The sequence below is a fragment of the Quercus suber genome, unplaced genomic scaffold (genome assembly GCF_002906115.3).
Source record: "Quercus suber isolate HL8 unplaced genomic scaffold, Cork oak 2.0 scaffold_701, whole genome shotgun sequence".
NCBI classification, from domain to species: Eukaryota; Viridiplantae; Streptophyta; class Magnoliopsida; order Fagales; family Fagaceae; genus Quercus; species Quercus suber.
This window is the reverse complement of record NW_027070142.1, coordinates 142449-165997: the sequence shown is the minus strand read 5'-3', so window position 1 is coordinate 165997 and position 23549 is coordinate 142449. Positions and strand designations below refer to the sequence as shown.

Below are 23549 nucleotides of genomic sequence, written 5' to 3'. Positions count from 1 at the left end.
AGAACCAAGCCAATGGCAGAAATCACAAAATTTTTAATTATATTATGCTTTTAGTGACTTTTCAAGTGTTGAAGAAGGGTAGAATTTTTCAAATATTGCAGATAATTTCAAATATTGAAGAAGAGTAGAATTTTTCAAGTGTTGCCTCGGTCGTTGGTGAGGTTAATTTCTACTATTTATTTCAAAAGCCATTAAACCAAATTGCAGCATTTATATATTTCATCAATGGCATCCAATTAAGTATTCATACCAGGAATACTCTCACCTACTACGAATATAAAAGAAGAGAAGAGGATATAGGATAGTATGAGTAGACTTACTGAGCATTGAATTGGGTTTTGTAAATGACCAATTATGAAGTAAACTATGTACAAATAATGGAATGGTAATAGAAGAAAACCTAAAGTGCCTTCGCATCAATTGTCATCAAGTAAATTAAACGCATACTTCTTAGAAGCATCCTGAGTTAGCCATAAAACGATTAACCTAATAAATTGTATGAGTAAACTTACCTATCATCCTGGATACCAACAAATGGAATGTGGCTAATATTGGACCGCTCATTGTCTTCAAATTTGGGGCATTTTTTAATGATCAGCGTTTTCAATTGGGTGAGGCGTCGCATAACTTTCTCGGAGGGCAGATGCACCAAGTTCTCGCAATCCACAATATACAGCTTTTGAAGAGAGGAAAGATTGCCCAACCACTCTGTCAGAGCTTCGATTTCATGAAATCCCTCTATCCACAGAATTTTAAGGGCAGTGAAGTATTGAATTTGGTCCAAGAAAATGTGGGGTGATTCACGCAATTTGAGCTTTTGGAGAGAGCGTCGAATGGAGAAAGTAGAATGCAGCCAATCCTCATTCTCCAAATATTCATCAGGAAATATATAACTCTGTAGGCTAGTTAGTACTCCAAATTTTATGGACGGGACACCTGGCAAATACTTCAGCACATCACACCTATCTACTACCAACTTCTGAAGGGAAATGCCTTCATGTAGTGTTGTCTCTAACAAATAACTCAGTTCAGGACAGCTTGTAATGGTGAACTCCTCGAGGCGAGGAAACACCGACGCCTCATCTGCATCCTTCCCCTCTTTTAAGCTACGCATGTACTGCAATTTGAGTATTCTTAATGCCGGAAATAATGTAGTAGTATTTCTGAAACTTCTATCACTGTAACTGTGAGACTCACTTCCTATACATCTTAATTTCCCCATTCCAAATATTTCAAGAACCCTAAGACAGGGTAAATGCCCCAAAGTGGGAATTAGATTTACTTCTTCACATGCAGAACAGCATGTCAATTTGATCTCGATCAAATTGTGATATAAAGGAAAACCAACCCATGATGGGAATTTCTTTCCTCTATAGCCATCAATTGTTAAGCTTTTCAAATTTGGGTGAGGCTGGAGGCCTTCCAACACCTTTTCATCTTTTTCAGAAATGACCCCTTCCACTCGAAGATGCCAGTATAATTCCAAGTTGAATATTTCCTTTTCTTTTAAATTTCGCACTTTTGGCTTCTTCCTCCCCTTCCACGTGCTCTAGATTTCTTATTTTTATTTCTCCTCTAAGATTCATTAAAGGTCCCAATTCTTTAATCCTAAAACCTTCGTCTGGACCCACAGCAAAAAGTGACAATGTTTGCAGATTAGTCAACCGCCCCATATTTTTAGGTGTTGGTATAGCATCAACCCTGATATTAATATGTCTTAAATTAAACAAATTGCTCAGGTCTTCCGGAAGCTTCTTGAGTCTAGGGCATTCTTCAATTCTTAAAGTTTGCAAATTGTAGAGTTTGGTGATGGATTGTGGTAATTCCTCAATTTCAAACGAGATGTGAAGAAGCCTCAAATGCATTAACTGCTCAATTGAATCTGACAACCCCATTTTACAATCTACTGATAATTTTAAAACACGTAAGCATTTAAAATTTGAAAGCATGTCATCAAAGTCAAAATTTTCTACAATTAATGTGCGCAATTTTATGAAACCATCTCCATTAAATGAAGTTCCAAGTGTTGTTCTGCCATCATATGGGACAAATAAACGTTGTACGTTACTAGTATCATCCATTGAATCTCTCTCCAAAATTAGAGTTTCAAAATTTGAAATTGAGAGTGCAAAATCACGCACCAAACCATGCATTTTGCAACTAATAATATTACCATAGTCATCATTTCTAACATTTTGGAAAAAGGAAGTGGCCAACAAAATATTGAAATACATATTACCAATATTCTCCATCGTCGTGTTACCTTCTTTAGCTGGTTCAAGAAAACCTTCGGCCATCCAATACTGAATTACTTCATCCTTTTTTATGTCATAATCTTTAGGAAAAAGTGCACAATATGTGAAACATTGTTTCAAAGATGGTATTGGAAGATTATCAAACCATAACTTTAGTGCCGGAAAGATATCACTATTGTCATCCAACAAATCCCAAATTTTATCATTTTTAATTGCTAACCATTCGTTTTTATCACATGTAAAGCACATTGCTTCCCCTAAAACTCTTGCAACCAATGGAATCCCTCTACATCTTTTAGCAATCTCCATTCCACTAGCCTCCAAATCAAAAGTTAGTGATTTTCCTTCATCTGCAAATACTCTTTTTTTTAATATGGACCAACAATCAGCTTTTGATAATTTTTCCAAGGAATGTGGAGGAAGTGTCCCCATAATCTGTGCTACTTTGTTGCTACGTGTTGTCACAATGATAGTAATTCTAGTATTTGAATTAATCCCTACCAAGCGACTCCTTAAAATATCCCATTTATCATGGTCTTTGATCCAAATATCATCAAGTACAAGAAAATACTTCTTCCTTTCTAAATTAGTCGAGTCTATTTTGAGAGATTCACAAATTTTTCTTGAAATTTCTTCAACCTCCAAATTTTCACTAACATGTACCCATCCTAGCACATCAAAGTGTTTCTTTATTTCTTCATGATTATACAATACTTTTGCTAAAGTTGTCTTTCCATGACCTGCCATACCTATGATAGGAAGAACAGATATAACTTGTTGATTGCTTGAACTAATAAGTTTATTCACTATCTCTACGACTTCACATTCTCTTCCGAAAACCTCTGACTCATTGAGGAATGAATCCTCATTCTTGCCCAACCTAATCTTGATGATTGACTTCAACAACTCTGTTCTAAGACCGAAGCCAGCTACACCATTCACAAGTTTATCCAACGATTGTTTGATGGTCTTAATTTTATTGTGATTGCAAAATGAAAAGCTACGTACCTGATCTATCATTTGGTTTTGAAGCAGTACCTTTTGCTGAATGATCTCATTGTTAAACTCGTCTAGCACATTATCAACTTCATAAGCTACATTCCTAAGCTCCATTAACCAGATCCTTACAGGCTTATCACTTACTTGCCTCTTCTGATGTAACACAACTTTAATTTTGAATAATGTGTCAGAAATATTTTTCAGCTCCTCCTCAAAACCCCACTTAAAATCATTATCCTTAATGGCAAGTGAAAACGCTTTGGTTACTAGTCTATCCACAACATTATTGAGCACAATTTCAGCCATATATTCTTCCTCACTCTGCAAAAGAGATATTAGTATGAAAAAATTTGCAAAGTGTTAAACTAAAAGTGTGGTTTTGTTATAAATGAACAACTATATGTAAAGTTGGAATGAGATAATGACCTGTGTGACAAATTTTTCCTTCTGAATTGTTGTTGAAATTGAAGTTGAGGCAATTGTACTCTCCATATATTTGCTTGAGGTTGATGCATTTTCAAGTTTTTTGTTAGTAGCTTGAGTTGCTTCATAAGCTTCTTTTTGTACATGTTCAGGCACAACATCACATATAACAATATCACGCCCTTTGACTCCAGCCAAGTGTGATTTAATCCTTGATGCACCTCCAGGAAATTCACGTTTACAATAGTTACATTTGAAACGACCCTTCAACTCCTCAGCGTAATCCCAAAATCGATCTCTCTTTCTGCCCATGTTTCTTTTTTCTTGACAATAAATACATAAAGAATACAAGATCTTAATAAAATATAAATTAAAAAAAATTGATGTAGAATAGAATAAAAATAAGTTTATTATATTTCTCTAATAATATTAAATAATTAGTTTATTTCTCTGTTTCTCTAAAAAATATATGGAGAGAGAGATTGTTCAGATCATATAAAATGTAAATACATTATTGTCAAATTTTATATTAAATCATTGATATCCTATAATATAGTAATGGTAATCCTAATTACCTACTCTCTGCATCAGTTCTCAAGAAGTTCAACAATTTTTACTATTCTTTTCCTTCATTCTCTCTCTCTCTCTCTCTCTCTCTCTCTCTCTCATGGCTAAATGCCAATGAGTGTGAAACTTTACTGAAATTTCCTTCCCTCTCTCAATTATTAAAATAATGCAGCCACCAATTTACCACTTCGCAGAAAGATGGATATTTATTCTTGGCAAATTCTTCTTTTACATTGTACCGTAGTAATGGTATAAAGAAAATTTATATTATAGACATACAAAAAGAGGTATATGTTGTACACATTTACAAAAAGTGGTAAATATTGTAAACTTTTAGAAAGCTCAAATAGTGTAAAACACTATAGCTTGATAGCTTTTACTCTAACTTATCTAAGTGTGGAACAAGAGTAAATGAGACACAATAACCGCAACAACTCTCTAAGCCATAACCACAAGCAAACAACAACAAATATAAAGCTTAAAGAGTAAGGGAAGAGAGATGCAAAAATAAGATAACACCGAGATGTGTTATCGAAGAGGAAACTAAAGAACTTGGCAAAAAACCTCTCCGCGACCCTCCAAGTCGAAATGATCCACCAGTGAATAAGTTGGATTACAAAGATATCTAAAAAACCCTTCAAGCATAATCTACTCAAAGTACTTGAGCCCTTCAAGCTCTAGCTACTAACGGACTTCATGGAATCTTGTCTTCACTAACTTCCTGAATCCCGCAATATCACCTGATTGCATCCGCCAAGCCTCATCGACTTATTTTGGCAAATCCCCAATGCTTTCCAAACTCCAAATCACTCTCTACACTTTGAATAGGTGTGGGTTGTGTTTGAGTACAAATCTCCTCTCAAGGTATAACAATGGGAAAAGGGAGGAGAAGTGACTACAAAGGAATTCTCACTTAAGGATGAGTAGCTCTCTTTAAAATGATGGGTGTGTAGTAGAAACTTTTCTAGGGATTTCTTCAAAATAGCATCTTTACAATTTTGTAGTTAATGAGGGTATATATAGTATAGGTGAAGGGTATAAGAGTCACATTTAAAATTTCAGCTGTCAGTGCATTTCGCATGTCACCTTGAGAGTTGGCCAAGTCGCAAAATGAGTGGTGAAACACTGATTCTTCAGCTTCCAACATGTGCTTCTCATGTGACCTTCAACTGTCTCGATCAAATCTTTACCACTTAAGACTAAACTCATTACAATTAAATCCCACAAAATACATGGAAATAAATTAATGAAATCACAACAATTTTTGTCATGGAATAAAGCCAATATAAATGTTATGTGAAAAACCATAACTTAACAATCTCCTCCTTTGGCTATTTTGTGACAAAAACATCCTATAACGGACTTTAGACTTAAACGTGAGTTCCAAAACAATGGCAAAACTCACTCACACCTAAATCTAAAATCTGTGATGAATTTGGAACAAAATACCTATATCCTAAAACACTTGCATAAACACATTAGACCCTCAAGTAAACCAAGTAATAAAAGGACAAGTATAATGTAACAAGTAAATAGCAATCAAGTAAACATGATGTAAAACATATGAGCAACTTGATCAAACACATGACAGTCATATGGAAATTACTACAATGATCACTTAGCAAAGCAAATGATCATCCGTACATGCAATCAAAAAAGCATAATAGCGTAAGGATGTATACATGTCCAACATACAAACACGATGCAATGAGAGCAACAAAGTATAGATACTAAATGTAACTCAAAGCACCATAAAGATAAAAAAGAAAACAAACATAATGTAAAACAAAGTTTTCTCATAAAAGATGTCTTCTCTCCCTTAGTATATGTATCTCTCCTATGGAATTTCTCCCCTAAGAATGTGCACAAGATATAAATTTTTCCCCTGAGAATGTACACAAGAATCATATAGAAATGATGATACTCTCCCTCTTTTTGTCACGAATAGACAAATAATCCAAGAAGGAGGGAAAGAAATGAAGATGTGAACAAGGATAGGATGCATACGCGGCACAAGATGAATGAGAAATAAAGCTCAAACTAAAGACAAAACACCTTAAAAATAAAATGCTACAAAGTATAAAGTATATGTGACATGCTAAGGATGAGGAAACAAGATATAAACCAAGGCATGGCGAGGGTAGCAAAGGTGTGTGCAAGAGGTGGCTATGTGCAATGCATGAACAAAGTATGAGAAATGCACATGTGGAGAAAGGTGTGCAAAATACACAACCAATAAACCAAATATGTTCCTAGTGAGAAAGCATGAAAAACCCCAAAGTTTGGTACTTATCAAAGTCCAAACAATTGAGAAAATGCCTAAGAGGCAATTCATTAAACACCTAGCGTGCATATCATGAACAAATAAGTATAGCAATGCATGAACATGGTGAAATCTACCCTTAATACATGTTCTAATTGCCACAAGAGGCCAACATCCAGAGCAAATCATCAAAAGAAACAAATCTCATACAAAAAATTTGACAAAAAATAAGTTTTCCAAACCTCATTTGAGAAAATCCCAACTATAAACATAAAATCCCCAAAAACATAATCTAATGATCAAAATCAATGAAGAGAATTGATTACCTAAGAGATGTTAATGGAATGAAAAACAATTGAATTTAGTTGGGTTTTGATGTAAAAACATTGAAATAAGGGTTTTGGAGAAGATGGGAGAAGTTTAAAACAAATGTCCCACGAATTGTTCTTTAAAAAGCTGATTCTTGGCATTTAGCAGGTCGCTGACTTGCGAACTAGTCACGAAAAATTTGGGGACTCAGTGACTTGTGAAATGAGTTGAGAAATTTTCGTGGGTCAGATTTCAAGTTGCGAACCAATCGCAAAACTCTCTATCCAAAGTTGAAAAACTTAAGAATTAGACCATTAAAACTTGTGATTGGGCTGAGACTTATACTACTCGCGAAATGAGTCGCGAAAACACCCAAAAATCATGTTTTTCACACAAAAACAACATGAAAAACTTTGAAAAACATGGGTGATATAAATCACTTCCAAAAGCAAATAAAATGATCAAAAATCTTTTTGATTCAATCATGATAAGCTTAAGCACACACACATCATATTCAAACATGAACAATCACACAAATGAAATAGATATTCGTTGAACATTAGACTTGTGTGTTGTGTGTGAGTATCAAGTATGAATTAGTCCATAGTCTAGTATGAAATTTCAATGATCAATTCAATCAAGTCATACACAAATAGCATGAAGTCAAGTGACCTATCTCAGTAGTAGAAACGAATGTATATGACTCCTCACCAAAGTATTTACAATGATTAAAAGCTTTTCATTTAGCTTCCATTTTTCCATCTTTGATCAATACAACTCAATTTTTAAGCATCAATGCCATGAAATTTTTTATTTTTCTTTGAAGAATAAGCCTTCGGCTTTGGTATCATACATTTTGAATACATTTTTGCTCCACCTTTTCCTAGTCTAACTAGTTTTCAAAGCAAGGCTTTTTCAGCTTTTTTAGCTTTTTCACTTTTTAGAGATTGACGTTTGAAGAGCTTTTTGACAAAAATTAAATGTGAGGAGATATATAAGCACAAGTCTACACATATATCAAGATCAATCAAGACTATTGGCTAGACATTCATGACAACCTTGAAGATTTATTTACAACAATCAAATATAGATTTCTAGATTTCACTCACGTTCAATATAAGTGCATTCATAACAAGCTAAGCTCGTAAATACACCACGCCATTAGTACAAAGGTACTATGCCAAACTCACATGAGATATGTGCTCAAGCAAACATGATCTAACTTTTTGAATTTTTCACTTTTTATGAGTTTTTGGATTTTTATACACACAAAAACAAATGCATGAAAGTAAGATCAAAAACAAAAATAGTGCAAATAAATAGATGCATGATGCACAAATGCATGAGGATATAACATCTAATATATGAAGAGTCCTACAAAGATCGAAAGAATTAGATCAAGGAGCCCTCTCTCACCCAAACGGAACAAGTGCTTGGAGTGAGTGTCTCATGAGAAGTGAGATAAGGTTTGGAAGAATAAGAACTGGAGATGCACATAGACAAGGAGGTAAGAGCATTAACCACATGCTTCAACAACTTACCATTTTCAATCAAATCTGGTTTAGCTTACAATGCACAGCTTCCAAAAAGTTCAAGTTTATCTTTCTTTTGATTCTTTTAAGAGCTTGAAACTTAGAGTAATGAGGTTTGAGATAACCAAAAGCACCACAATGGTGACAAACAATGTATGTAGGTCCACTAGGCTCTTTAGGGAGGGATCTAGTAACATAGTTTTGTTCTCTTTTCAACATGGAACATTGAAGTCTTATGTGACCAATCATATCGTAATGGTGGCAAGTAGAAACAAACTTAGATCCACTCAAATCCCTAAGATGAGACCTAAACAAAGGTTTTGGCTTAAGAACCTTTCTATTCACTTTATAATTTCTTTTGTGTGGAAGAATGTACACCGATTTGTCTTTAGAGGTAGAACTCACAATGGACACAAAATCGAGTTTCACAACATGGTTGCAACAAATATTTTCTTCCTTTTTAGCAATAGATTCATCAATCAAACATTTGAAATACATCTTAAAAGATTCATTTTCACATTCAAGATCACCAACAAGTTTGTTAGACAAAACAAGTTTAGCATCTAAGTCCACATTCAAACATTCAAACTCCTTTAGTTTTTCAAGATAATGTTCAACAAGATTCTTATACTTTTCAACCAATTTGTTGGATTCATTGAGCTTAGCAATCAAATCATCCTTTTCACAAATGAATTTGCTCAAATTCTCATGAAACTTCTTAGATTTTTTCTTCAAGAGTTTGACATTTGGAACTTTAACAACACCCAAAGTTTCATGTAACATGTCATCACAAGCATGAGAATAAACACTCATAAATGCATTTTCACAAACACATGGCATGTTACAGTCAACATCATCCAAAACATCCAAAGAAGCACACAAAGCACTGTCCATGGCAATTAACACAAAAGGGCCAAGAATCATAGTTAGGTAATTAAACCAAAACATGTGTACCCACTTTGATACCAATTGAAAGCTCAAATAGTGTAAAACATCATAGCTTGTTTAGACCCCCAATGTTTAATTGCGGTATGATTGCTTTTACTTTAACTTATCTAAGTGCAGAACGAGAATAAATGAGACGCAATAACTGAAACAACTCTCTAAGCCATAACCACAAGCAAACAACAATAAATATAAAGTTTAAAGCATAAGGGAAGAGAGATGCAAATACAAGATAGCACTGGGACATGTTACCAAAGAGGAAACCGAAGAACTCGGCGAAAAATCTCTTTGCAACCCTCCAAATTGAAATGATCCACTAGTGAATAAGTTGGAGTATAAGGATACCAAAAAGACTCTCCAAGCTTAATCTACCTAAAGTACTTGAGCCCTTTAAACTCTAGCTACCAATGGACTTCTCGGAGTCTTGTCTTCGCTAGCTTCTCGGATCCCGTAATATCACCCAACTGAATCTGCCAAGCCTCACCGGCTTATTTTAGCAAATCCCCAATGCTTCCCAAGCTCCAAATCACTCTTTACACTCTAAATAGATGTAAATTGTGTTTGCGTACAAATCTCCTTTCAAGCTATAATAATAGGAGAGGGGAGGAGAAGAGATTACAAAGGAATTCTCACTTAAGGATGAGTAGTTCTCTTTAAAATGGTGGATGTGTTGTAGAAACCTTTCTAGGGTTTTCTTTTGAATAGCCTTTTTACAATTTTGTGGTTAATAGGGGTATATATAGTATTGGTAAAGGGTATAAAAGTCATACTTAAAATCCCAGCTATCAGTGCATTTTGCGGGTCACCTCATGAGTTGGCCAAGTCGTGAGATGAGACGCAAAACACACTGACTCTTCAACTTCCGGCATGTGCTCCTCATGTGACCTTCAACTATCTTGATCAAATCTTTACCACGACTAAACCCATTACAATTAAATCCCACAAAATACAAGGAAATAAATTAATGAAATTACAACACTTTTTATCATGGAACCAAGCCAACATAAGTATTATATGAAAAACCATAACTTAACTCTTTTTGCAAATGTATATTTACTACTTTTTGTGTGTTTACGTTGCAAATATAATGTAAATATATAAAGGTCCTTTATTTTTTTGTATTTGTATTTCTAAAATAGGGCCCTAGACTTGAAAATGATGATATGTGGACAATTGGACAGGACATCAGAACTAAGTGAATGCCATAGTCGTTGAGCCTAGCATGTTACACGCTTATCATTTTTGGATTCTATAGGGTTATATTTGTTCCTATCTTTTGAAAATTTTAGAAAAGTTCCAACTATAATTAATTTGGTAAGCCCCTTAAATAATAGTATAGATATATATTAGAGGTTTGTGTTGTGCGGCAATTGTATTAATTCTAAATAACCTAGAGAGGCAGCCGCATAAGTGATAATTGAGAGAGAGTGGGAGCTACATGTTCTTTGTCTTACAAGTCTTGTGAGAGAGAGCTAGGGTGTAATTGAGATTTGGGTTTCTAGAAAGTGTTATTGTGCACTATTGTATCTCTCTATTTTTTTAGTGAAAATTTTCCGTCATTGTTGTGGAGGTAGGCAGTTTGCTGAACCATGTATATTCTTGTATTCTTTGTGTGTGCTTGTTATTTAAATTCTGTTTATTTACTGTTATTGATTTAAGTCTTGGGGTGCTATTTGCACAAAAAGTGGTATCAAAGTAAGGTTAGGATTAAATCCTTTGAAATTAGTAAAGATGTCAAGCACAAAGATCTCAAAGATGAAAGATCAAAACGAGCATCAAGTACGCACCATGATAGAGATGATGTCTTTGGGAGACATGATGCAGTGTGCTGATAAGGGGCCGTTCATAGTTGTAGTTAATGTTGATGACCCTAGTGAGATCAAATCGATTCAAAATGCATCTTGTATTCTTAGATTTCAATCTGTGTCCACTCATCCTAAGTAAGTTGTGGTTAGGGTTTCTAAAACTGCCTTTTGTTTTGGTTGGTGTTGGAAGCTAGTTGTTAACAAGATGAGGAAGAGTTTCTAGAACTGTTTTGGTTGGTTGGTTAGGTATTTAATAAGGCTAAGGGTTTGGAGGAGGGGCGACACTTTTGTCTGAGTCTATTTCTAACCTAGTTTTGGGTTTTTGTTAGAGTTTTTGATTTAGGACATGTTTGGTAGACTATAACAGACATTGTAATGTAATAATTGATTCTGGTTTGGCTTGATTTTGAGTTGTGTTTTCTAATTGCTTGTGTTGATTTTGGATAAATTTTGAGGTGGATTATCAACTATTCAAATGGGTTGTGTTGGTGGTGGGGTGGTTGTCCTCTTCTTCTTTCTTCTTCTTCTTATCTTTTGCTACTATTGGGTTGTTGTGGACATTTTGGAAGCAAGGGAGTCAATACCATACCGGAGACCGTTTCGGTTTAGTTAAAAAAATGAAATATTTCGGTACCGGTTGATACCGGTGTACCATTTCGGAGTTACCGCTATATATCATAAATACTTAAAATTTACATATTTTTGCATAAGTTTAAAATTTTTTTTTTTTTTGATGAGTTCATAAGTTTAATATATTAGTCATTATACATTACTCCAATATATTAACATAAATAGTATTTTTATAATAATTAAAAAATAAAAGATGCACACGTGACTTCTCAAAAGATGTAGGCAAATGTGCTTTAATCCCACACCACTCCAACTCCTACATAACCATCTGACACAGTTTAATGAGAAATTTTAAAATACTCAAAAGCACAAAGTTATCATGCATTGCTAGTGGAGATATCAAGAAGCAAAAAAGGGAAAGTAACGAAGAAGGAGAAGAAAGAAGAAGCTGTAGTGACAAGCTGCTACGGAGGCTGAACAAGTTCCAAATAAGAATATGTTTTAGAAGGAAAAATGAAAGATTTGGAGCACAGATCAGAACCCACAAATTAGGCACTGTATGGCCAACCCATTCTTCTCTTTCTATACTTCTTTTTCTTCTTCTTTCTTTTTCTTTTTATTCTCTGTTCTATACCGGTCCGAAATATCTTTTCCGGCCGAAATGGCCGGAATGTCCCGAAATGGCCGGAACAGATCGGTACAACCCGGTATCTGAGGCGGTACGAATCACAGCTATTTCTATACCGGTTTGGACTCCGGTGCGAAAAATTCCGGCCGTACCGGCCGGTACAGTACGGAATTCACTCCATTGTTTGGAAGAGAAGTTGTTTAAAAAAAAAAAGTATTATTATACACAGCTACAGTAATTGTGTAAATATACACGGTTACTGTAGCAAATGTGTAAATATACACATTTGTATACTTATTGATTTAGGCAGTTTTGGAGGAAAATTGGGTAAATTTTGCTATTTTTTCTATTTTAACGTTCCGTTTGTTTTGATAGAAAATATTGTGTAATAATAATTTTTCGTGTTTTCTAGTGTTTGGTAGCATCATTATAATAAATACCAATAAATGTTAGGAAGCAAAGTACAATATAAAAAATTTATTATCCGTGATATATAAGAGGATTCGTATAGAAGGATTTACAATAGAGAAGGAAATATAACATATGTGGAAGACATAGCCGAAGGCCTCGAGAATGGGATTGGCACTACGGCTCTTGTCTTGTAGTGCCTACTACCAACCACTGACCGCCAGAGCTCTCGGATCGGTCGCGAGTGCATCGGTTCTAGTTGATTCCGGATTGTGGGTGGACATCCCTAGCTGCCACTGAAACTTCATGAAATTCTTGGTTTTTCCCTAACCAACTCATCAACTAGAATGACTTATCATCATAAGGATTTAAAGCTCTTGAGCAGCTCGTTGGCTAGAGAGTCGAGACCATGAAAAATGCTTCCCCATCAAGTTAATGTTTGACTAATTAGCTAAATTTGAAGGATCTAAAACAACTAGCATCAAATGCTAAGTTATTAAATTGTCAGGTGCTTGTTCTGGTTTAGCAAATTGTCTAGGTTCTCCATGAGTTATTGGTTTTGCACAATACCCGTCTCTCATGTCCCAAGCCCCAACAGAGAAGCTTTGACTGAGCCTAGAGTTAGTGTAAATGGCCACTTTACCCTCTAAGGAGACACAAAATGGAAGAGGTTATTGTCTTTCGTTGTGTTAATTAAAATATTAATTCAGCCAAGATATAAAAGAAAAAAAGCAAATAATAATAATAATAATAATAATAACAGCATAGAAGACATGTGAGAGTGCACTTACTGTAGTAGCTTCAAGCTTCGAAATAGGTAGATGCGGTCAATAGTGGAGGTCAGCAAGAGCAAGAGGGAGAGAGAAAGAAGGTAATAATAGACTCTGAAGAGCGAGAGAGAGAGAGAGAGAGAGAGAAGGTAATAGCTTGTGAAGAATAGGAGGAAGAGAATAGACGAGAAGAGGAGTGGTCAAGCAATTTACAAGGAGTGTTTATATTACATATATGGATTGACTTGACTAGTGTTTTTTGTTGAATTATTCATGTGAAATTGAAAGTTTCTAATGGTCGTTGATCCATGTCTTTTTCATCATTCTCTCTCTCTCTATAATGGCTAGATGCCAACGACGAAACTTCGCTAAAATTTCCTTCCCTCTCTCAATTATTAAAACAAGCAGCCACCAAATTTAACACTTTGCAAGAAATAAGATGGTTTTTTTTTTTTTTGGAAATTCTTTACAGTACATTGTGAATTTACATTGTAAACACATAAAGTGGCAGACATTAAACACTTTTTGTAGATGTATAGAATATCTGCTATTGTGTTTACTTTGTAAATACAATATAAACAAAGTCCTTTATTTTTTTTATTTGTATTTCTAAAATTGGGTTCCGGCCTCCAGGCTTGAAAATTGTGATATGTGGACAACTGGGCATCTCAGAACTTAGCAAATGCCACAGTTGTTGAGCCTAGCATGTTACACCTATCATTTTTGGATTCTATAAGGTTATATTCGTTCCTATGTTCAAAATTTCAGAAGAGTTCCAACTATAATTAATTTAGTAGATATTTGTCTATAATTTGAATTATTAAATTTTATTTCCATACATAATCTATTTACTAGATTTAAAATAAACAAAAAGTAACATCATTTGAAATTGATAATTATTTGTAAAAAAATAGTAATGATTTTTGTCCCGCCCCACCTCTTCTTGAACTTGATAATTGTTGGCAAACAAGCAATAGCAGAGTTAGGATTTCAGTTTAGAATTTAAGGGGGACAAGATTAAAAGCAAAATTAATTTCAAAAAATATTAATCAATCAATAAAAAAAATGTAAACTAATATAATTATCATACAAAATCTAATATAAATGTACAAATGTACAAATATCTATTTTATATAATCAAAATAAAGAAACAAACACAATTTAATAGTTACTATATAATCAAAGTAAAAAATTAATCTAAATATATAAATTTTAAACATCTAATTTGTTCCTTAAAATAAATTGGAAAACTAAATCAATCAAAAAGTTTTAACTTTTAAGAATATGGTAATATACTTGCAAAATAGAATATGCATCAATTTATAGCCAAAACCCAACATTTAGTTTTTTTTTTTTTTTTTAATTATTATTTAGTGCAAATATGGGAGGTGAGACCCAAAAGAAGAAGAAGAAGAAGAAGAAGAATGAGTTGCCGTGAATAAGTCTACGAGAGAATAGTGAAAAAGTGGGACAAGAATCACAAGATAAACATTAATGTTATCTGCGTAATTTAGGACATAACAAATAATCACAACGATTTCACAACCTTTCCAAATATAGCTCACGTTCTCATACATGGTAACATGGCTATTAAAAAAACTTTAATTACAAATTAAGGTGGACCCATATGTGATATCAAATTTTAAAAATTGAAAATATTAGGGCACGTTTGGTACACTGTAATGATTAATACATGAGAATAAGAATAAGTATTACAAAAAATACATTAAGTTGGAATGTAATAAGTATTACTATTCATTAACTTGGTGATTATTTAGAAATAAAATCCTGAATATGCATCTACAGTTTAGTAGATTATAAAAGGAAGATGTAATTAAATTATTTTTAAGTCAAATTTCCTAAAATACGCTTATTTTAGGGTGTTCAAAATAGAGCTAATAATTAACAATAAGGAAAATTTATTTTCTTTCTTTTTGAAGATGTGGCAACTAATGGTTTTTTAGGAATTTAAAAAAAAAAAAGTAATTACATAAGGTGAAGAAATAGATATTCAGTATTTTTGATAAGGAATAGTTATTCCTCATTTTGAAGAATAACTATTCATAAAGAATAACTATTCATTGTAAAAAAAAACATAACCAAACAACCGAATAGTTATGCCATAAGAATATCTGTTATAGTACAGTGTCTACTACAGTCTACTAAACGTGTCCTTATAAAATTGTTGTGAATTTTGGTTACTCTGTATATATATCACAATATTTTTCACCATTGCATAGGATAAAAGCAAAAAGTGATTTTATGTGTCAATAACTCAAGGATAAATTTTGTTGCTTTTTAACTATGTGTTAGTTTCTTTTTTCTAGTTGGGTAAATTCCACTAACATACTCGAGTTTTGGCTAATGTCAATTAAGTCTAAGACTTTTCAAAACTAGCAAATTTAGTCCCTAAAATAATTAGTTAGTCCCTAAATAGTTAGTTATTTTTTGTTAATTATTTTAGAGCATTAGCATTGGGGTCAATGCCGATGTACCGTTTCAGGGTTACTTCTAAATAGAAAATACACACACACACACACACACACACACACACATATATAAATAGTGTTTAAAACCCATATATATAAATTCTTAGATTAGACTAATTTGTAATCTTAAACCTATTTAAATTTAAAATACAAGCTTACCTTTCACACGCGAACTAACTGAGGGCTTAAAAAAAAGTAGAATAACGGACATTTGAGAGGACTTTTGATATACTGATGTACCGTTTCAGGATTACTGCTAAATAGAAAGAAAAAAAAAAAATATATATATATATATATAGTGTTTTTTTTTTTTTTTTTTTTTTTTTTTTTACTTTTCAGCTTTCCAGCCGCTTTTTTACTGTAGCAGCTACTGTTCAATGAACAGTAACCGCAATAGTTGACTTTTCAGCACAAATTTCACTATTTATGGACCCACAAATTTCACTTTTCAGCAACTTTTTTATTAAAAATGGGTCCTACGGTACTATTTACACATTTAAAAATTATTTGCTACAGTATTTTTCAGTTTTCAGTTTTCAACTGTATCCAAACGGACCCCAAGTCCTTTGTGTATGGTCCTTGGGTTTGTATTTGAGATTTTAATGCTATTCTTAGTTCTATTGAATACTTGCCTTGATCAACTCATGGTTAATGTAAATTGTGATCTCATATTGAAGATTTCCACAATCAAAATGAATTGTGATGTCTAACTAGCCAAATTGTGAAATTGATATTAATCAACTTGTGGGTGGTCAAGATTGTGATCAAAAGTTGAAGATTTGTATAATCTAAACAAATCAGGATGCCTCAAAGGCCAAACTAGTCAACACCCAAGTGGTTCATTTCGTTGGACACAAATGCTCAAAATTAGATAAAGAAGAAATTCACTTTACCAGTTATCATTTTGGAGTAGGAAGGTTCTTATGGTACCAATTATTCAAGAAGAAGGAAGGTGGAAACTAGACGAGGATCCAAAAATTAGCATCATGACAAGTTTGAAGGTGGTAAAAAAAAAAAAAAAAGGACGGAATGTTATGTGCCTCATTTAAAATAAAAATTGAATTTCAAGGGCGGGTGAAAATTGTAGATGAGTTGAAAGAGTGAACATATAAAAAAATACATCAAAATGGCAACACATTGTCAAACACAACCAAAAAAAGCCTAGGTTGATAGCTACCCATACATGTGTCTATCTGCATCTATGCTTCCGCATACATATGTTTTTGATTGTGTATATTTGCATGTAACAAATTCATAGAAATGATACTATTAAATAATTTAAAAGATGCAAAATAAATGTAATGCAATATATTTTTCATGTTTATCATAATAATGCAAATAACATAAATGGTTAAAACACAAAATTTTCACCTAAAACCTCATCAATGGTATATCAAAACCACCTAAAGACAGCCTCCTTTCATCTTGGTACAACATTATTATCTTTTTGCAGTTTTGGATCATTTCAGCTTTCCCAGAAAATATTTATTGGATTTCAATAGTTGGTACAATAGAAGGAGTTTATTTATTCAAGAAAAAGAAAAGTACAATCTTGTTATTTTCTGTAGTACCATACAGCATCAAGACTGAGGCAGTGACCAAATCAGAGTTACACCTTTTTTGGACCATTGATTTGTATTAGATCTAAAGGTAAAAAAACACTCATAATCATATATTTATTGTTCCTTAGAAATTAGTAACTAAGTCATTAATTCTTCTTATTAAAAATAGAAAAATAAAAAACAGCATTATCTCTCTGCTCTCCATCATCGTCTTCATCTTCTCTCCCTCTCTCACATGGTCTTGTGTTTTATCTTCTATGTACTTTCACCCTCAACAATGGAAAAACTCAGAGCCTTAAGTCAAGTTGTGCTAGATTTTGGAAGGCTACTCAGAATCACATCGTTGGGCTGAAGCTTGAAATAGTCTTGAGCTAACAAGAGTCCTTCCAAAGGTCATAAAGGGAACCAAAAACCTTCATACTAGAAGAGATCAACTATCCAATTTCGTCTATTACTTCTTGGGAGGGTTGCAATAATCTCTTTGTATTTTGATATGGGTTTCTGAATCAACCCTATTGTCTTTTTTCTCATTACTTTATGTACCATGGTTCATTTTGGAAGGATAGGACTCCATTGACAGAAAGCAAAACCATCTTAAAATATATTGGGAAATGGGAATGCATACAACTGGATGGGAAGGAGAACTATTATATAAACAAGAAGTTGAGTTCATTGCGCATTTCTTGTCAATCTACTTTTTTTAATGTTGTTGACCACTTGCTAATAATGTGCTAAGCATTTTTAGGGAACAATAAATACATGACTATGATTTTTTTTTTTCACCTTTAGATCTAACACAAATCAATGGTTCAAAAAAAGTGTAATTATTGTGAAGTTATACCAGATCTAACTTGAACCCATCTTTATAAGTTGCATTCAAATTTGATGGCTTGACTCTTTAAATTAATTAAATAACAGCGGTAAATTACATTACATATATGTATTTGACTTAACTAGTGTTTTCCGTAGAATTATTCATATGAAAATGAAAGTTTCCAATGGTCAATCTATGTCTTAATTTCCTTCATTCTCTCTCTCTATAATGGCTAATGAGTGTGAAACTTCACTAAAATTTTCCTTTTTTACATTGTACAGTAGTACAATATAATGTAAATTTATATTGTAAACACACAAAAAGTGGTAAATGTTATACACATTTACAAAATATGGTAAATATTGTACACTTTTTTGCAAATGTACATTTGCTACTTTTTGAGTGTTTACATTGCAAATACAACCTAAACATATAGGGTTCCAGGCTTGAACGTGGGCAACCGGACATCAGAGCTTAGTGAATGTCATGGTCATTGAGGCTAGCAAGCCTAGCATGTTACACGCCTATCATTTTTGGATTCTATAGGCTATATTCCTTCCTATGTTGAAAATTTTAGAAGAGTTCCAACTTCCAACTATAATTAATTTGGTAGATATTTGCGTATAATTTGAATTATTAAATTTAATTTCCATATAGTATAATCTATTTACTAGATTTAAAATAAACAAAAGAAAAAATAACATCATTTGAAATTGATAATTATTGGAAAAAAATAGTAACGATTTTTGTCCCACCCCACCTCTTCTGGAACTTGATAACATGTAGGGTCCGTTTGGATACAGCTTATTTTGCTGAACTGAACTGAACTGAAAACTGAAAACACGGTAACAAAATAATTTTTAAATGTGTGAATAGTGCTGTGGGACCCATTTTTAATATTTTTTTAAAATAAAGTGTGCGTAAACAGTGCGTGCACAGTATGTGAACAGTGCGCGCACAATGCGTGAACAGTGCGCGCACTGTTTATGGATAGTGCACTTTGTCTCTAGACAGTCTGAAAACGCGTGTGAAGAAAAAAAAAAAAAAGCAGCAAAACACAAACGCCAAACGCAACTTCCTATCCAAACCCAGCCGTAATGAACTTGTATAAAATATGAACTCCCTCTCTAAATAGAAACTGTGCTTTATTGATAATGAATGAATTAATTAAAATTTTCTTCTAATCGTAGCTTATGACAAAAAAATAACTATTTCCGTATCATCAGGTAAAGTTGTTACAATCAACTTCCCACTTATTCTTACACGTGTACATAGATCAAACCATAGAACTAATAATCTGATCATAGTGTGGAATTGATTCTATCACATCCTCTATAATCCCACGTGTCAATCCTGTTGTAACCATCCTTTTAGTCTCTTCCTGATGATGCAATATAGGTTGTGCTGCACTGGATTGCATCTGTCCTTGTGTTGTACATGACAGCACACTGCCCTGATGATGTAGTGCACTCTGTGCTGCACTTGATTGCTGCTTGTCCTAATGACTGGTGCATGCCACGCGCCCTGTACTCTGTTGCTGTGTTGGACTTGCAGCTTTAACACTCCCCCTCAAGAGCAAAGCTCTTGGTTGATTTTCTTTGCTTTCATCAGCTTTCTTTGCAGTATTAGGAAACTGAATATGATGACTAAAAATGTTAATAACTCCCAACTTGTTAACCAGCCTTAGAAAATTCTCAACACCTAGTGCTTTAGTAAAAATGTCTGCCAATTGTGATCTTGATGAAACATAGAAAGTTTTGATTGTTCCATCCAAGATTTTATTCCTTACTATGTGACAATTAGCTTCAATGTGCTTTGATCGCTCATGAAACACTGGATTGGCTGATATATGCCGTGCTGCCTGGTTATCACAGTAAAGTAGCACTGGTTTGTGATGTGGAACACATAAATCTCTTAACAAATACAATATCCAAGTCAGCTCACATGTAGTTGTAGCCATGGATCTGTACTCTGCCTCTGCAAAAGATCTAGATACTATATCTTGTTTCTTTGATCTCCAAGAGATCAAAGCATCACCAAGAAACACACAATAACCTGTCAAAGATTTTCTGGTATCAGGGCAGCCTGCCCAATTTGCATCACAAAATGCTTTAAGTTGCAAGTCTAAGTCTATAGGAAAGAACACTCCTTGACCAGGTGTGCCTTTGATGTATTGGAGAATCCTGATTGCAGCCTTCATGTGTGGTACTCTAGGTTGAGCTAAGAATTGACTAAGCCTATGCACAACATAGGTTATGTCTGGTCTGCTCAAGGTTAGGTACATTAGTTTCCCAATTAATCTCCTATACTGTCCTGCATCTTTGAGCACCTCTCCATCAGACTTAGACAACTTTAGTTGCTGCTCCATTGGTGTTTTGACTGGTTTACATCCAAGCACACCTGCTTCCTTGAGCACATCAAGTGCATATTTTCTTTGGTTTATACTAATTCCTTTAGCACCTCTAGCAATCTCAAGTCTTAGAAAATACTTGAGTGAACCAAGATCCTTGATACCAAATTTTTGATCCAATACCTGTTTTAGATTAACCACACAAGCTGCATCATTTCCTGTGATTATCATGTCATCAACATATATCAACAAGGTAGTAAAATTAGAACCACTAGAATGCACAAAGAGTGAGTGGTCTGCCTGTGATTGCTTGAAACCAAGTGCTGAAATAGTAGCAGAGAGTTTAGCATTCTACTGCCTTGATACTTGCTTCAAACCATAAAGTGATTTTGCCAATTTGCAAACCCTAGGAACTGATCAAGTGCACTCCTCCTTACTGTGATAACCAGGAGGTAAATCCATGTAGACCTCCTCCTCAAGATCTCCATGAAGGAATGAATTATTGATATCAAGCTGATGTAAACGCCATTTCTGAGCTGAGGCAAGAGCAATGAGAACCCTCACAGATATTGTTTTAGCCACAGGAGAGAATGTTTCCAAAAAATCAAGTCCCTCCCTCTAAGTGTAGCCCTTAGCCACTAGCCTAGCCTTATATCTTTCCATACTGCCATCAGGATTAAGCTTCACCCTATAGACCCATTACAACCAATGGATCTCTTGCCAGGAGGTAAAGGTGTAAGAACCCAAGTCTGAGTTGCTTCCAAGGCCTGAATCTCTTTATCCATTGCTGCCCTCTACAAGGGATCTTGGATAGCTTGAGAAAAATACTGAGGAGTAGAATGACCTTGGCTAACAGTCATGAGATAGGATTTGTATTGAGGATCCAAATGGCAATATGTGAGGCAAGCTGATAGATCATAAGGAGACCCTGGAGGGTGAGTAGCTACAGAAGCAGGTGATGAACCAGAGGTTGCATTGCAAGCATAATCTTGCAAGTAGATTGGTGGTTTATGAACTCTAGTGGATTTTCTGAGTGGTTGATCTTCAGCTGTAAGGTTAGTACTAACAAAAGGTATAGAATCCAGCAAAACAGAAGTAGAATCAGATGGCAAAGAATCAGGTAAAGGAACATGATGTGTAGATATAGGAACAGATGAAGGAGAAGGAGTAATGTTAGAACAAGAAGTAGATTGGTCATTGTGCATATCAGGAACACTATAAGGAGTGACTGAAGGTCCTAAACACCCTTCAGAAGCGCTATCAACCTCAAAATAAAAGGATCTGCAGCAGGAGGTTTAGCAATACCAAAAGGAAAAATAGTTTCATGAAAAATAACATCTCTAGATATGACAATAGTCCTAGTACCTAAATCCAACAGTTTGTACCCCTTAACACCAAAAGGATATCCTAAGAAAACACATTTCCTTGCCCTTGGTGAAAATTTGGATCTATTATGTGAAAGAGTGGATGCATAACAAAGACATCCAAAAACCTTTAAGTGACCATAATTTGGAGCATGACCAAAAAGAACCTCAAAAGGAGTTTTATGATCTAAGCATGATGAAGGTGTTCTATTTATCAAGTAAACTAATGTAAGAATGCAGTGTCCCCAAAAATACAAAGGCATGTTGGATTGGAACATAAGAGCTCTTGCCACATTTAAGATGTGTTGATGCTTTCTTTCCACAATGGCATTTTGTTGTGGAGTTTCAACACAACTTAATTGATGCAAGGTACCCTTTTTAACAAAGAAATCAACCATTATAAACTCAGTGCCATTATCTGTTCTGACGGTTTTGACCTTTTTTAAAAATTTGTTTCAATCATAGTGCAAAATTGTTCCAAAATAGGTTGTGTTTAAGATTTATGCTTGAGTAGGTAAACCCAAGTACACATTAAGCAATCATCTACAATGGTTAGAAAATATCTACAACCATCAATAGTAGGAGTAGAAAAAGGACCCCACAAATCACAATGGATCAAATCAAAACATTCAAGTGAAACATGAGTACTAGATGGAAAAGGAAGCCTTTTCTATTTAGCCAAAGGAAAGATTTCACAATGAACATCTTTATTAATGGTTGAAAGAGGTACATTATTATTCCTTATCAAAGCCAATTTGGCATTTGACAAATGCCCCAACCTAAGATGCCAAATATTTGGCTGAACAACAAGATTATTTACAAACATAGTACTAGGCTGATCAGCAAAGCTATGTACAGAACTAGCTGCAGAAAAACAAGTTCTTGAGGTTGATAAACTCTCTTCCAGCAAGTATAGGCCTTTGAACTCTCTACCCAGACCAACTGTGCTCCAATGAGCAAGGTCCTGGATGAAACACATAGTCCCAAAGAAAATGAGACAACAAAGTGTGGTCTTAGCTAGTTGACTAACTAAAAGAAGATTAAAACTAAAAGAAGGAACACACAGGACATTGGTAAGCATAAGAGTTTCGGACACTTTAACAGTTCCTACATGTGTTACCAATGCTGTTTCACCATTTGGAAGATTAACAAAGGTATTAAGAATGGCAGTAATAGAAGTAAAATAGGATATATAATGGACCATATGGTCAGTGGCCCCTGTGTCTATAATCCAATATGTTTCCCTAAAGTTTTGCCTATCAACAGTTTTAGCAGAAAAAATAGAATGCTCTAAAGTGGGAACAAAAGGCACAATAGAATTGATACCTGACATTAGAGCTGAATTGAAGTTGAGATTGTTTTGTGTAGAAGTTCCAACCATCTCAGAAGCTGCACTAGAAATTCCTTCACCACCAGTGACTAAACAAGAAGTGCTCACACTTGTAGCATGATGTCCATCACCAGCAGCAGCACCTAATTTGAGAAAAGTCAACAAC

The 23549-nt window shown here is 34.2% G+C and overlaps 2 protein-coding genes across 21 annotated transcripts in view; both read right to left on the bottom strand.

Moving 5' to 3' along the window:
- Positions 1-13858, bottom strand: part of LOC112011025 (putative disease resistance protein RGA3) — a 29906-nt gene extending 16048 nt beyond the window's left edge. For 17 of the 20 annotated variants that reach the window (XM_024043406.2, XM_065766361.1, XM_065766364.1 and 14 more), the window contains exons 1-3: positions 13496-13858; positions 3681-4000; positions 513-3575 (exon numbers count right to left, since the gene is read on the bottom strand). In XM_024043406.2, the coding sequence (XP_023899174.1) occupies positions 1443-3575; positions 3681-3989 (2442 nt within the window). In that variant the 5' untranslated portion in view covers positions 3990-4000; positions 13496-13858 and the 3' untranslated portion in view covers positions 513-1442. Of the gene's footprint in view, positions 1-512; positions 3576-3680; positions 4001-13495 lie in introns of those variants that run through there. The other 3 variants (XM_065766376.1, XM_065766373.1, XM_065766377.1) reach the window with 1 other exon arrangement.
- Positions 13859-19837: 5979 nt separating this feature from the next.
- LOC136064521 (uncharacterized mitochondrial protein AtMg00810-like) lies at positions 19838-21189 on the bottom strand. Its single transcript, XM_065766351.1, has one exon. It carries the CDS (start codon positions 20918-20920, stop codon positions 19838-19840), a length of 1083 nt encoding a protein of 360 aa, XP_065622423.1. The 5' UTR covers positions 20921-21189.
- Positions 21190-23549: the final 2360 nt, after the last annotated feature.

Bases quoted from the DNA above. Each gene is read 5' to 3' on its own strand.
- LOC136064521 (XM_065766351.1), bottom strand. From the start codon at position 20,920: ATGATAATCACAGGAAATGATGCAGCTTGTGTGGTTAATCTAAAACAG.